The sequence below is a fragment of the Anabrus simplex genome, chromosome 2, assembly GCF_040414725.1.
Source record: "Anabrus simplex isolate iqAnaSimp1 chromosome 2, ASM4041472v1, whole genome shotgun sequence".
NCBI lineage: Eukaryota > Metazoa > Arthropoda > Insecta > Orthoptera > Tettigoniidae > Anabrus > Anabrus simplex.
The window spans coordinates 236997977-237015032 of record NC_090266.1 but is presented as its reverse complement, the minus strand read 5'-3'; the positions used below and the strand labels follow the sequence as shown (position 1 = coordinate 237015032).

The 17056-nt window shown below is 39.5% G+C and overlaps 1 protein-coding gene across 2 annotated transcripts in view; it reads right to left on the bottom strand.

Annotated features, from left to right (window-relative positions):
* Ddr (discoidin domain-containing receptor 2) overlaps window positions 1-17056 on the bottom strand; it is a 2443951-nt gene that overhangs the window by 354864 nt on the left and 2072031 nt on the right. For both annotated transcript variants that reach the window (XM_067140519.2, XM_067140518.2), the window contains one exon: window positions 4077-4414. In XM_067140519.2, the coding sequence (XP_066996620.1) occupies window positions 4077-4414 (338 nt within the window). The remainder of the gene's footprint in view (window positions 1-4076; window positions 4415-17056) is intronic.

Below are 17056 nucleotides of genomic sequence, written 5' to 3'. Positions count from 1 at the left end.
GAAAGAACTAGATAATAAACACTGATGAAATTGTTGAGAAATTCTTGGTCTTAAAAAAGCTGAGGCTAGGCACGACGCCAGAATAAACTAGTAACTTACCTTATCAGGAAGTGAGAGGCCCACTTTCAATTACTGCGGGGGCCCCGTGCTTCTTTGGGCCTCTTGTTAGCTATTTCTTCATTGGGGACGTATTTCGATTGTAGTGTTCCTCGTATTTCTTTCCTACCTCCGTCGATCTACTGGCGTATGTAACAGCTGAGGTGTTCAAATGCTATTAACGTCAGTGCCGTATAGTGAAAAGACCAGACTCTTATATCTTCCCATTATTTCAATTGTGTGGTCGAGGGAAACAAGTTATATTTCTTCTCTTAGGAGTTTAAACTTTGAATTTTTTTTCTAGGATTTATTGGTCGTTCTTTAGTATAACTAAAGCAAAATAATTGTATCTGAGATATTGTTTGTCAAAGCTATGGTGTTTGAAGCACCATTAAATTCTAGTTAGACTAATATTTATTTTTCCAGTGCTTCAGATGTGCAATAACTGTAATAATCATAACGATAGTTATATATATAATTCGTATTTTACGCACCCTTCGGTGTTAAATATCCGTTTACCGAGCGAGTTGGTCGCGCGGTTAGGGGCGCGCATCTGTGAGCTTGCAATCGGGAGATAATGGGTTCGAAACCCCCACTGTCGGTAGCCCTGAATATGGTTTTCCGTGGTTTCCCAATTTCACACCAGGCAAGTGCTGGGGATGTGCCTTAACTAAGGCAACGGCCACTTCCTTCCTACTCCTAGTACTTTCCTGTCCCATCGTCGCCATAAGGCGTATCTGTGTTGGTGCGAAGTAAAGCCAATGGTATAAAAATAAAATTAATATCTATTTGAACAATTATGCCTTCTGGGTACTCTACTTAGTCTAATATTACCTTTATTAATTCCTTTCTGTGGATAATAATAATAATAATAATAATAATAATAATAATAATAATAATAACAGTCCGCCTCTGTGGTGTAGTGGTTAGCGTGATTAGCTGCCACCCCCGGAGGTCCGGGTTCGATTCCGGCTCTGCCACGAAATTTGAAAAGTGGTACGAGGGCTGGAACGGGGTCCACTCAGCCTCGGAACGGGGTCCACTCAGCCTCGGGAGGTCAACTGAGTAGAGGTGGGTTCAATTCCCACCTCAGCCATCCTGGAAGTGGTTTTCCGTGGTTTCCCACTTCTCCTCCAGGCAAATGCCGGGATGGTACCTAACTCAAGGCCATGGCCACTTCCTTCCCTCTTCCTTGCCTATCCCTTCCAATTTCCCCATCCCTCCACAAGGCCCCTGTTCAGCATAACAGGTGAGGCCGCCTGGGCGAGGTACTGGTCATTCTCCCCACTTGTATCCCCCGACCAAGAGTCTGAAGCTCCGGGACACTGCCCTTGAGGCGGTAGAGGTGGGATCCCTCGCTGAGTCCGAGGGAAAAGCCGAACCTGGAGGGTAAACAGATGATGATGATGATGATGATGATAATAATAATAATAAAATAATAATAATAATATACATATCTGGACATGCATAAAAGGGACATTCAGTTTATTATTACTAGCAAAATTAAAGGGACAGAGGCTCTAAATTATTTCTCTGCGTCCCTCAATATTGCGAAGTACTTGGCTGTATTACCATTTATGCGTATTTTACCTCTTCACTTTCAGGTGTTCAAACATAGGTGTAAATTACAGCTCTAAGCCTCGTTTGGTCTTGTAAAGTAAACTCCAGTAAGTAATGTATAACGAACATCTTCTGAGTTCCAGCTTGGCGCTTTTCTAAGAAGCTCACCACTTTGGGTAAACATTTGTTGTATAAATTTTTGTAAATTGATATTTTTTCTCTTTTAAAACGCATGATCTTAAGATTTGGTAATATATTTCAATTATTATTAATCATGTTCTCTTTTCCTCCTACCTTTACCCTTTATCTACTTTTTTTCTGTGCTCTCTACAGAAAGAAACCTCTCGTTAGGCAGCGCAACTTGAATTTGAATAAAAACCACAACTTAGATTTTTAATATTTCCCGCTGTTGTCTTCCACTGCGCATGAGATTACTTGTCTATACTTGTTGTCTACCTTCTTATGGTAGCGCTACTGCGTCACTTGGCAGTAGCAGTTAACAGAGAACAAACAAGTAATAATGTCCTACAAAATCTAATACGATGGTATCGCAAGACTACCGAAGCTATTTTCAATCTAACCAAAAAAACAAGATGATCTTAGGGTATTCTTTCTTTCAATGGGAGTGAAAGGAGACTAGGTTCTGTAAAGTTAAACATGTTAGACGCTAACTGTCGAACATGGCACTGCTCTATGGATTCTGCTTTCTACTGAGATAAACCAAGATGAAAATACTACATATTGTATCTATTCGCGTAACTGAACAGATAATTTCTTCCACAACAAAGTGCATAAAATTTTACGACATTCTATACTTTCTTTTCGATATCAAATGGAATGAACGAGACACACCTTTGAACATATATGAAACACACTTTTTGAACTACATGAACAATTATTTAACCCTACCGTCCAATAATAGATGAAAGGATGTTCCAAACACCACATTTCTAAGAAATCGGCATGTTCTGTACAAGCCTCACTAAATCCGAGAGGTATCATATGCTGGTAGAGATAACTTCAAGGGTACCTCAGTGTCAAGTTCTTTGGTAATACTATTTTTACCGGGTAACGCCATATTTCAAGGTGATTTCGTAACGTGACGTGAGGATCTATAAGCTACGTACTAAGATGATCCATTTGATATAGCAAAGTGAATCTTTATTGCATTTATGTTAAGGTACTTTACAGTAGACCGATATCAATCAGTCGCCACTGATCTGCATTTAGGGCTGTCGCTCTGAAAGGGTACCTCGTTATCTTGCAGATTCTTCTCCATTTATATCAATACATTAATACTGAAGAATAGTGTTGATGATGGCCAGAGGAATATGATCGATCTTGTTATAATTCCTGAAATCAGTCAACATTTATTAATGTGGAGTAATCTTGTAATTTAGTGTTAGTCAAATCTCGGAAAATGTTAAGACAAATAAAAGCTATTCTGGTTCAGATGGGTTAAAACCTTAAATAATTAAGTATAATTTAGTGAATACACCCTTAATACTTCAATCAAATCTTCCCCTTCATCTGCCATGAAGAGTAAAAGTACTGTACTGCAAGACGAAGTTGAGTACATAGGATGTCCTTTTATTTTTCACTTCACTGGAGCTACATCCATCTTAGAAGTGAACTGCTTAATATGCTGCTGCTTACACAAGCGATGATGTAAGAATCTAAAGATTTAAAGAAAGAATAATAACATACATAATATATATGACAGTAATTTTCTCGCTTACCACTTTTATATGTTTAGCATGTTTGCTATGGTCTCTTCAACCATACTAGTAAACTTTGTCATTAGAATTTCTTAGCAGTATTGAAGTAGACAGTATATTGTAAACACGTATAATTTCAGACTTACAAGAACGAATTATATGGTATGCATTTAGAATCACAGATTCGTTTGGTCTCAATTAATACCATTATATTATATCTGTTGAATAATTAATCGACACGGGAGAATAAAATATTACTGTGAAAAATACTCAAAGTTTTCTTTTGTATACGATTATCATGTACTGTCGTATCAATACTACTATTTAGTTTACTTGTCTCAAATATCCCCTAACATCCCTACTCTATCAGAGGCATCGATGGATATTGCTGGGATAAATCAATGCCAGTATGTACCGTACCTGTTGTTTTCATGTGCAAGAAGCTCACGCCGCTGTATAGAGTTCTTTATGATCCTCGGTTCCCAATGTAAAGCATGGAAGTACTTCATCTGATTCAGTCACGTATCTTTAAACAGAAACCTGTAACATACTTCTTCCAAACAAGTGGCGCATGCCAAAGGCTTTTCACCCCTTGTACATCCGCCGAGAGAATCCAAGTGGGCACATTTGTATACAGTAAATAAAGCAAATGGTTTTATTCGGTATAGACTCAGCGGAACGTACATAACTGATGAAGCTTACCTTCATGTTAATCGTGACCCCCTTCTCCCCAGTGAAGCTGCTCGGAAGGACGCTATGTCCCGTTGCGGCAGCTTTCAGGCGCCGGTTACGCAACACGATGAACAGAATGGCTCCCACGAGAAGAAGAATCACTGCTGTTAAGACACCAATCACTAGCCCGATGTAATGCCTGGACTCTGGATCGTGTTTCTCTAGGGGAGGCGCAGCATTACTACGATCATCCCTGCTTGGTGTAGTCTGGACTTCATCCCTTTGCAGAGGATATTCCTTACCATGCACGTCGGGCTTCAGCACACTGCCGTCAATCTCCTCTTCCGTGAAGTTGCCGGACACTACAACTGGAAAAGGGGAAGTCCTTGGTTATGTTTCATTTCCTTTCTCGCGCACTAGGGAAAGGAAAAGAAAAGAACAGCTCTGTTCATAAGATCCCGTTACGAAGTGTAATTGACCATTTAATATCTGTTCCTAATAAGGTCTGTCAAGCAATCACTAAGAGCACTTCTATCGTGAACGAAGACCTGATACAGATACAATTGTTGGTCAGCACTTCACTAAAATTCAATAATACAAGCCTACACGTTACCAGAACCAAATAAGGAAATTTTCAAATTCATTGTAATACAATCAAACAGTACACTCATTTCATCTTAAAGCTACTGATGGTCAGTAAAATATTTGTTACGAACATCGTTATGATGGCGATATCAAACTTGCGTCATAAAATTAAGTTAAACTTTGGTTAAATAACCTCTGATCCAGAACATAAAACTCAAATTTAATTTAACTTGTAGAACAAAAGAGCAAGCTTCATTCCAAAATGAAAAGGCAACAACTTAGAAATAGAACAGGGTGTGGACATTATTCAGAAAAACCGGTAGGGGATTATCTAAAATGAAAAGGGAACCAGAAAATTCATATTTCGTTGACAGATTAAATACTACAAAATCTATTGTAAAGTAGTAAATTAAATTCTAACCACTGACACTTGAGAGTGCTGGATACGGTTATAACAAATCCACTAGAAATATCAACGATATTTAATGAATATTTCCGTAATATTGTTCAGAACATAGCTGCTAAGATTCCAAGTAAAACCCCTTCCAATTTAGGAACAGGTCCATCAAGTTCTCTACTTTTACACCCAACCAATGATAATGAAGTAATAAATACAATCAGGAAACTGAAAAATGCCAGTAGCTGTGATTGCTATGGTGTATGTAACAACCTAATAAAGAAATTGGCTCCATACCTAGTCCCATATATTACACATCTTATATATAAATCTTTTAGTGAAGCTATTGTCCCGCTAAAATTATACCAATATTTGACGTAAAAAACAATAATCTTCTTATTTCTATATGACCTTTCTCTTAAAAAATTAAAACATAGTTAAAGAGAAATTGCTGTGCTTTCAACTTAAACATAATTATTTTTACAGATGGATTTTTACCAAATTCTAGTATATACAATGCAATAGAGGATATACTAATTATACTTCAGGAAACATTGTACTCAGGAAATATAGATGCGGGATTATTCATTGGCTTGAAGAAAGCTTCCGATACAGTCGGTCGTGATATTTCCATCAATAATTTTTAAACTGCTGGTGTTACAGGATCAACATTAAACTGGTTTATAAATTACCTTACATACAGAGAACAATTCGTGTCCTGCAATAATGTGAACTTCAGTATTGGATTGTTGTAAATCGTTTAACTATTAATCTGACTAAAACAAATAATATCATCTTTCATAAACCAGCATGCAAGCTTCTTCTTGAAATTACATTCAAACTTTTCGACTGCAAGAGGTAGGGTGCAACGTCTTTAGGATTAATTCTTGACGAATTCCTCTCTTGGAGTGATCAGGTTCAGCCGATAGGTAATAAAATTACACCAGTCATTGGCGTTCTTAATAGACTTACATACAAACTAACTAGTACTTTACTATTATTCATCAAGCTCTTATTCAAAGATATATACTTTACATGTTACATGTTTGGGCGTGTTGCAGTAAAGAGCTATTTCAGACTGTTGACATTATATACAAGAGAGCATTTTAAGTACTTTATAAGCTACCTACACTGACACCAACAGCCTATCTATACAAATATTGTAAAATATTTTCCACTTCAGGCTTTACATCAATAAGCTTCAGCTGTGATGGTCTATACATTGAGAACTAATATGGTTCACTCCAATACTTTATATGTGGCAAATTCGGACATTCATTCATACAATACTATTCTCTAGATTTCCACGTTAACGACCGTCGCCTCAAACCTTAAGCAGTAACACCCCCCCCCCCCCCCCTCTCCGACAGTAACCGGACTTATGACTGTTTACACTCGCCTCTGTTGTGACCAATAGCATATGGCTCTTGAGCAATAGTATGCTTGCTTTATCAGTGACAGTCCACGTAGAGCGGTATAAAAGCGTGCCTCTTCTGAAGCCCGCTTGCTTGTCCGGTCTCCAGTGTTGCACAGCTGCACGCAGTTCTGTCCAATCTCGCTGCTCGCTCTCAGAGTATATATTAATACGAAGAATTAACAACTCTGTGTCTCGAGTTGAGGAAATCCTGGCACAAGGATTGTAAACATAGCTGGCCAGCTAGGCTTCAAAGGCGTGCCAGTCGTTAACGAGCACATTGATTTAATTAACTCAACTAAATATGGCAACAAATCCGTATGGTACTGCTCTGCACGTGTATTATAACTTACTTCCTGAACATATTCTCTATTTAAGCACAAACTTGTAAAATATTTACATAAGATGCAATGAACATCTGTGTTCTCTTAACTATGCAACTTGTATACGGTAAATGTATTGTACCTCAATAATGAGTTTAAATCACTTTCTGTTGATGCTGTTGTCGGGCTGAGTGGCTCAAACGGTTGAGGCGCTGACCTTTTGACTCCAACTTGGCAGGTTCGATCCTGGCTCAGCCCGGAGGTATTTGAAGGTTCTCAAGTACGTCGTGTCGGTAGATTTATTGGCACGTAAAATAATTCCTGTGGGACTAAATTCCGGCACCTCAGCGTTTCCAAAAACAGTAAAAGTAGTTAGCGGGACGTAAAGCCAATAACATTATTATTATTATTATTATTATTATTATTATTATTATTATTATTATTATTATTATTATTATTATTATTATTATTATTATTATTTTTATTCTCCTGTAAAACATCAGTTTACTTAAGATTCTCTGTTATCTCTTAATTCTGCTTCTTGTATATCAGACATGTATTGTACCTACATTAGTCACGGCTCAGGTGCCCTTTACGTAAATAAATAAATAAATAAATAAATAAATAAATAAATAAATAAATAAAGTATAATAATAATAATAATAATAATAATAATAATAATAATAATAATAATAATAATAATTGAGGCGTGCATTTGTATTTTATTGGGGACAGGACTCGGAAAGAAGTGGCCATCGCCTTGAATATTTGACTAAAATTGAAATGAGATATCACCGAGAAACATTTCTAGGATGATCGACAGAGGAATTAAATCCCACGTATCTCCCAAGTAGGCCTATATGGTAACTTCTGAATCCATGCAGTTACTATGTATCCTAATAGTCTTGTGATGTGCACATTGTTCTTTGCAAGTTACATTTAATTCCCATCCTCCATTTTAGAATTAAAACATAAGATAATTCTCGCACACATACACTGATTAGAAATTGGATTAGGTACAACTGGCTAGTAGTGTGTAACACCCGCTTCGGTCTGTTGACAGTGGCGATGCTACGTGGTGTTGTATGACATAGGCTCCGGAAGAAACCGGAAGATTTGGAGAGGCATACTTATCCATGGCTGCTATACAGCCAAGGGAGGCTTAATGCACAGATTGCTCGAGACAGGGTCCACGGCGTATATATGCCTTTTGACAACATCACAAATGGCAGACTTACCAGCGATCCCATTTAATCCCACGTGAACACTCTTCATACGAGAGTCTACCACTACCGACCTGCACTATACCCTGCTGGCATAAGGGTTCCAGTACCTCATGTGTTGGATGACATACTCGTACCCTGTCATCGACATGTACCTCCGGGTACCTCAAGTTTTTCCATGTTTCGAGAGTCCAATGGTAGTGTTCCTTTCCCCACGTCATTCTTTGTGCCTTGTGACGTGCAGTCAACAGAGGTACCTTAGTGAGATGGTGGCTTCTGTACCTCATTGGGAAGATATGTTTCTAGATGATAGGTCTACTCACACCTCGCTGTTTTCCAGCACTGAATTCTCAAGCGATATGCTGCCCTATGGCCCGTCTACCTGTTCTTACCATCCGAACTAGCTACGTCAACCCCTACCATCAACGCGTTGAACACCATGCCAATTAACTCTGGCGTCAGAGGTTTTGTTGAATTCACGTAATCACGGTAAGCTATTGACAAGGTGGGGCATGGAAAGTCCAGTGCCTGCAAGACTTCGGAGATGGAATGACCCATACGTCTCACACCAACAGACTGTTCGCGATCAAATTCCCTGGGATCTCGTGCCCCACCCATATGTGCTCAATTGTTACTCATACGGCCAGCACGAGGTTTTAAGACATCGCAGTTACTTGCCACGCCATACTATTACGTTCGCCTGGCTGAGCATAGCACAATTTCGTCAAAACATCCATTTCTTATTCAATATTTTATTAGTGTTTAGTACGTAAGGATTCTCTTTAACTGCTTCCGAGCTGTCATCTAGCTTCCTTCTTTGCCTCTGGAAACCTTATATAAATACATGTGTGATACCAAAAGCAAGGTACCTTCAGCCGCAGCGAGTGCGCTAGATCTGCAGCAGTAACAGAGAATCATGGCAAGGTTTTCTTCAGTAGTGTATTACATGACTCTACGGCACCTTCAAGGCTGCGTCCGTACTAGTGGAGTTACATCGTATTAAAAGACGTGCAAATTTCGTCTGAATAAGTGACTTCTTTATTCTGATATAATCTTCTCTTTGCATCAGCATCCCTATTGTCTCTGCCAGCAGATAGAATTGGAGAGTTCGGCGACATCCTCTTTCTCCCGCGCCTGGAGACAGGATCTATGAGCGTAACTCGGCTAAGTTAAGCTAAGCTAACCTCAGACTTTGGTTAAGTTAAGCTAGCTAACCTCACTCCTCGGCTAAGAATAAGGGCTTAACCTTACACTCTAGGTAAGAGCAGGGGGCCTAACCTCACACTTTGAAGTAGCTTACACTCTGGCGGGGCATTAACCTCGCAATTTATCTTACAGCAGAAGAACTTCACACTTGCTCAGACTACAGACTTAACCTCAAGCTGACCACGCGTTAACGTAACCTAACCTAACCTAACCAAACCCGACCTAACCTAACAGAACCCAACCCAACCTAACCTAACCCAATCCAATCCAACCTAATCTAACGCTACCTAAAAGTGCAGGCTTATCGTCACGCTGAGCATGTGTGAACCTAATCGGCTGCCTTTCAGACTGTTGTTGTTGGAGCTTTGCAACATAGCAGTTATCAGCCCAGGTAACCTGCGCTAATGTGGTAGTGGGTTAAAATGAACTAGTGTTAGGAAGGGGTGTGAAAACAACCCTTAACTTAAAAAATTCAATATCCCCTGAACCGATGGTCTTAGAAAATTTAATTTTTAGCTTAAAATTTATCAAAAATTCTCCTCTAACATATGATATAACTCAACTTACCCTCGACTGAGAAAAAGCGAATAACGCACAGTGAAACTGCATTGAAAAGGATAAAAAATATTCCTTGATAAGTAAAATTGATATGATACAGATATTAATAATAACGAGCGTTATGTACCGCCTGATGGACTGTGGATTACTTAGATACAGCAACCAGATAATAAGGTCGATATATGAGACAAACTGCTGCTTAATTTACTAGCAGCTCTTCGTGGTATTTACTTTGCTTGTAGACGGTTGAGGTGCTAGCTTTCTAGGTTCAATCATAGCTTATTCAAGAGGTGCAAAACTTGATTTACTGTTTCTAACTTGAGGATCACCTACTCCGAGGTCCACCTGCTTGGGATCACTTGCTTTTGAGCTACTATCACTTGCGACTGTTGTGAAGATCAACCAGAGGTAGAGATGGCACACAAAACTTAAGCGAGGCAGAGTTCATGTAAACACGTTCAGACTTGCAAAGCTGAGGTGGATGAAGCTAAGACTGAGGCTGAGAACTTAAACTTTTTAATAACTCTTAAACCAATGGTCAAAGAAAATTGATTTTTAGCTTAAAATGTATTAAAAGTTATCCCTTTACTAGTGGTATAAGTCTACTTACCTTCGACTGATTCTTTCCAACGTTTTGGGGTAAAAAATAACTTAACGTTAAAAATGCTAGAAGATACCTTAAATGACGTTACGCTAACCAAGCGTTAACCTATCATAACCTAATGCTGAGGGTGCTGGAATTCTGGCATTTAAAAGAGCAGTCACATAAACTAGGAAATAGGGATGATATACGAGACTAACTAAACTACAGGATAGTGTGGATGGGCTTAATTTAGCAGTTTCATCTCCATGAACGGATGTTGCATTTACTTTGCTTGCGCTCAGGTTCAGTGGCTCACATGGTTGAGGCGCTGGCCCCCAAGGTTCAATCCTAACTCAGGCGGACACTTAAAAGAACTCTTCCAGGAAAGAATAGAAATAGCATACTCTGAGTAGCTAGGTACTTTCCTAGCATGGTCTAATGAGCAAAGATTAAACAAACAAGGGCTAATAACGTCGCTAATGAGGAGTCGCAATTGAGCATGATCTAATGAGCTGTGGCCAATGAGCAAGGGATAATTAGCACGGGATAATGAGTGGGAGCTTATGAGCAATTGCTAATGAGCAGGAGATATTTAGCAAGGACAAATCAGCGGGAGAAAATGAGCACGGATTAATGAGCAAGGGAGAATGAGCAGGGGCGAATGAGCAAGGCTAATGAACAGGGGATAATGAGTAATCGCTAATAAGCAAAGGCTAATGAGCAGGCGTGGGTGAGCACGGGATAACGAGCAATCGCTAATGAGATTGGGCAAATGAGCAAGGGCTAACAAGCGAGGGCCAATGATCAGGGTATAAAGAGCATGGGCTAATGGGCAGTCGCTAAAGAGCAGGGACTAATGAGAAAGGGCTGATGAACATGGGCTAATGAGCAGTAGAATTAAACTTTTATTACATCATGTTCGACTATTTTTTTATACTGCAGCATGTCTGAGTTTTATTTCTTACCTATACACTGCAAGTTTTCTTACATCTTGTTCAACCATTTTTTCACATCTCGGCCAAATTCTAAGTTTACGATTATCTTTGTTATACAGAAAAGCATATTATATTTTCTTATTTTCTACAACTTTGGATTTTTCAATACGATCACCACTGATGTAGGATAAAATTTTAAATTTCTCCCCTTATGCTTTTTATCAGCTATCATAAATAAAATTATTTGTAGTCTACGCGTTAACGCTTGATTTCCACGTTCACATTCTGTTCAACCATTTTTCACACGTTAGCAAAACTCTAAACTTACGATAGTCAGTACAGATAAGCATGTTAAGATAAACATTACTAGACATCTTAAATACTTCGGTTATAAATCTTTTTAATAGAACCGCTAGTAACGTAGAATAACATTTAGAAACTTTCTCTCTAAACTACTATTTAGCTAGTTTACTATTTAGGATATTTCTCTTCTTTTTATCCGGAGTTTCAGACTGGGAGGCAGACTTAACACTCTAAAGGAAGGAATCTGCAACATTATAGTTTACTATGTACATTTAGTTTTCAGGCCGAACGCTGGTTAGACCCTTATTAGCTCTACCATTAGCTGTCATAATGGCCTAGGGCATCACTGAAGAGGGAAATGAGGAGTGGTGCAGTTTCTCATTACTTTTTCACTCAGCCTGAAGATGCTATTACATATCAGTTTGCCAAGCCCACTGAAGTGAATGCACCAAGCGACCCTATGAGCATCATTCTCGCACCGTTCGTAGCAGGGACTAGCAGTATAAGGAATGGCATTACTAGCTTCATTCATACCTCAGTCACTTTTATATTGTCAAGGTCATGGTTAAGAATGACACTGATCAATGAAAGTAACGAAATTGCTGTAGCCCATACTAGAAGCGATAGTGCAATGTAAAAAATAAGTCTCGTCGGCAAAGGCATATACTACATAAAGACCTCGGTGTAGGGGTAAGAATACAGGACGGTGTTTTGGGATACAGAAAAACAGCTTACAAGTAAGGTCTTCACTTTGAAGAGCTATTACTCCATAATACCTCTACGATGTAATTCTAGCTCTATTTCTAAAAGGTGTCCTTTAAATTCTGTGTGGCCAACATCTTGATAGGCTGTTAAGAGTTGCAGGCATTCTACGAATAGATTCGGTTTTTAACAGTATCATGCATTTACATAGGGTAAGAGAGGCTTGCTGTGTCTGCATACAGGCAGTTTATGTGTTGGAACTTGTTTTTATGTAGCAGGTGAAGCGTTTGTTAGTACAAACTTAACTTGCTTTGATGGTAAAGAGACGTTGAAATCTTCTTGCTTCTCTTCTTCTTGAGATGTTTGCTCGGCGTCAGAACGTGTAGTAGGCTTAGAACTAAAAAGCTCTGGTAGTAAAGAAACGTTGAGATCTTTTTGTTATTTCCCTTGCTTCTTTTTATCTTGAGATGTCTGTAGGAATAGGGGTAGACAGTGAGTAATATTTACAAAATTTTGTAGAGGTGTACTTTTCACAATAAACCTCTTGCTCGATGAAGCTCTATTACAGGCATTTTCATGACGTTTGATGCTGTAAACGTTCTTGAACTGACTTCTATAGCGCTTGCACTGAAATATTGTTTTATACGATATCTCGTTACGTCTCTTGTTGTATGCCCGGAGGAAAGCTTTCTCACACTCTTTGCAAATATAGCTAGGAATGGGTTGTTCTATGATAGGCGATTTTTCTAGAGTTAAACAACTCTCAAAGGATGAATCTATTGTAAACTGGCCTGCTTGCGAAGTCCATACGGGTGTTAAAAAACCTTTCTCTGGCCTTGAAATCAATCCATCCTTTACACGTTTTCCTCTCTCCTATTCAAGATATAAAATTCTATACAGGTGAGCTTTGTGTACTGATTGTTTTCAAGAGACGTATTTTTGTTATGAACAGACTTGGTTGGCAAGCGAATAAGTGTGCGAATACATTCATCTGATCTTGAAATCTATATATATTTTACATCATGTCTCTTTCTACGCGCGTGGCCATGGCGTTATTACAAGCGGTGTGCCTTCATCACAAAAGGCGTGGCTAAGACGTCACAGGGGTGTGGTGGGTGACGCGGCTATGATGTGACAAGTGCGGGAAGTTTGAAAAGTGGGGGGCTGATCTTTTACTTCAGGTGAAGTTAAGCTGCAGTGTAGTTCGGCTTTGAAGCCCTAACGTCACCAAGACTTGCACTGGATGAAAGGAAGAGCAGCCAGTTAAGATAGGGTGAGGTTAGACCTAAAAACGTAGCCCAGGTTACGAGGCGATGACGTGACAAGCCCGGGAAATTAAAAAAGTGGCAGCCTGTTTTTTCCGTACTGAACCTTGGCTATGATAGTAGGCTTAAGTTCACGTTAACTTAAGTTGCTGCTCTCCCTTACATTCGGTGCAAATCTCGGTGACGTTAGGGCTGAGCAAGGGTGTAGGCTTAACCTCACGTTAACTTAACTGGCTGCTTAGCTTTACAACTGGTGAAAGTCTTGGTGAGATTAGGGCTTCAAAGCCGAATTGCACTGCAGACCTATCCTCACGTTAGGTAAAATATCAGCCTCCTACTTTTAAAATTTCCCACGCTGTCACGTCATAGCCGCGCCACCACCACGCCCCTGTGACGTCATAATCTCGCTCCTGTGATGACGTCAAAGCCAATCCCTTTCTGATGAAGAAACCTCCCTTGTAATGATGTCATGGTCACGCACTCAGAAGAAGACAGTAATCAAAATATAGATAGATTTCAAGGTAAGATAAGTGTATTAGTATTCTTAGACGCTTGGCAATCGAATCTGTTTATAACAGGCATACTTCTTTTGAAAGCAATCCGTACACAAAGCTCACCTGTATAGCATGTTATATCTTGTATAGGAGAGAGGAAAAAGTGTAAAGGATAGCTTGATTTCTAGGCCAGAGAAAGGTGTTAATACTCGTATTGGCTTCGCAAAAAGGTCAGCTGATAATAGATTCATCCCTTGAGAGTTGTTGTTTAACTCGACAAAAACGTCTATCATGGAACCACCCATTCCTATCTATATTTGCAAAGAGTGTAGAAGAGCTTTCCTTTGGGGATACAAAAAGAGACGTCATGAGATATCGTGTAAAACAATTTTTCAGTGCAAACGCTATAGAAGCCAGTTCATGAACGCTACAGCAGCAAACGTCATGGAAAAGTTTGTAGAGTAGCTTCATCGAGAAAGAAGTTTATTCAAGCGGATAGTAATTTTATAGTCCGCCTCTGTGGTGTAGTGCTTAGTGTGATTAGCTGCCACCCCCGGAGGCCCGGGTTCGATTCCCGGCTCTGCCACGTAATTTGAAAAGTGGTACAAGGGCTGGAATGGGGTCCACTCAGCCTCGGGGTGTCAACTGAGTAGAGAGGGGTTCGATTCCCACCTCAGCCATCCTCGAAGTGGTTTTCAGTAGTTTCCCACTTCTCCTCCAGGCGAATGCCGGGATGGTACCTAACTTAAGGATACGGCCGCTTCCTTCCCTCTTTCTTGTCTATCCCTTCCCCTCGTCCCATCCCCCACAAGGCCCTGTTCAGCATAGCAGGTGAGGTACTGGTCCTCCTCCCCAGTTTCATCCCCCGACCCAAAGTCTGAAGCTCCAGGACACTGCCCTTGAGGCAGTAGAGGTGGGATCCCTCGCTGAGTCCGAGGGAGAAACCAACCCTGGAGGATAAGCAGATTAATATAGTGTGAAACGTACACCTCAACAAAATTTTATAATTCTTACTCATTGTCCAACCCTGTTCCTACAGACCCATCTCAAGATAAAAGCAATCAAGAGAAAGAACAATAAGATCTCAACGTTTCTCTATTACCAAAGTTTTTTTTAATTCTAAGATTCCTTCACGTTCCGTCGCCGTGCAAATTTCTCAACAAGAAGAGAAGCAAGAAGATTTCAAAGTCTGTTTACCATCAAAGCGAGTTATGTTTGTACTTAAAAACGCTACACCTGCTACATAAAAACAAGTTCCAACACATTAACTGCCTGTATGCAGACTCAGCAAGCCTCTGTGACCCTATGTAAATGTATGATACTGTAAAAAACTTAATCTACTCGTAGAACGCCTGCAACTCCTAAGAACCTATCAAAACGCTGGTCACACGGTGTAAAGGATACATTTTAGAAATGAGCTAGATTTACATCGTAGAGTTATTATCGAGTAATAGCTTTTCAAAGTGAAGACCTTACTTGTAAGTTGTTTTATTGTAAGCTAAACACCGTCCTATATTCTTAACCCTACACCGAAGACTTTTAATGTAGTATATGCCTTTGCTGGTGATACTTAATTTTTACAGTGCACTATGGCTTCTAGTATGGGCTACAGCAATTTTGTTACTTTTATTGATCAGACTCAGTCTAAACCATTGCTTTGACAATATAAAAATAACTGCGGTATGAGTGATGTTAGTAGTACCATTCCTTGTGCAGCCAGTTCCTGCTACGAACGGTGTGAACATGTTACTCAGATGGCCGGTTCGTACATTCATTTCAGTGGGCTTGGCAAACTGATATGTAATAGCATCTTCAGGCTCAGTGAAAAAAGTAATGAAAAACTACACCACTCCTTACTTCGCTCTTCGGTGATGCCCTAGGCCATTTATGACAGCTAATGGTAGAGCTAATGAGGATCTAACCAGCCTTCGGGCTGAAAAATAAACGTACATGGTAAACTATAATGTTGCAGACTCTTTCCTTTAGAGTGTTAAGCCTGCCTCCCGGTCTGACGCACCGGATAAAAGAAGAGAAACACCTTAAATTGTAAACTAGCTAAATAGTAGATTAGAGAGGAGGTTTCTAAATGTCATTCTACGTTACAAGCGGTTCTATTAAGAAAACTTTATAACCGAAGTCTTTAAGATGTCTAACAATTTTTATCTTAACATGGTTATATGGACTGACTATCGTAAGTTTACAGTTTTGCTAACGTGTGAAAAATGGTTGAACAGAATATGAACTTAGAAATCAAGCGTTAACGCGTTGACTACAAATAATTTTATATATGATAGCTGACGAACCGTTTAGGGGGAACAATTTAAAAAAAAATCTACATTAGTGGTGGTCGTATTGAAAAATCCAAAGTTGTAGAAAATAGGAAAAAATAATGTGCTTTTCTGTATAACAGAGATAATCGTAAACTTAGAATTTTGCCGAGATGTGAGAAAATGGTTGAACAAAATGTAATCAAACTTGCAGTGTAAAGGTAAGAAATAAAACGCTATAGCGTAAACTTAGACATGCCGTGGTATGAAAACATAATTGAAAACATGTAATACAACTTAAATGTACTGCTCTTTAGCCCGTTCTCATTACTCCTTGCTCATTATTCCGCGCTCATTAGCCGGTGCTCATTAGCGATTGCTCATTATCCCGTGCTCATCCACGCCTGCTCATTACCCCTTGCTCATTAGCGGTTGCTCATTAGCTACTGTTCATTAGCCCTTGCTCATTATCACCTGCTCATTATCCCTTGCTCATTAGTTCATGCTGATTATCCCCTGCACATTAGCCCTTTGTGAATTAGCCCTGCTAATTAGCCCCATTCATTAACCACAGCTCATTAGACCATGCTCATTAGCGATTGCTGAATAGCGACTCCCCATTTGCGACCTTATTGTCCCTTGTTTATTAACCTTTGCTCATTAGTGGATGCACGGAAAGTGCCTAGCTACTCTGAGTATGCTATTTCTATTTAGTCCTGGAAGATTTATTTTAAGTGACCGCCTGTGCACTACCC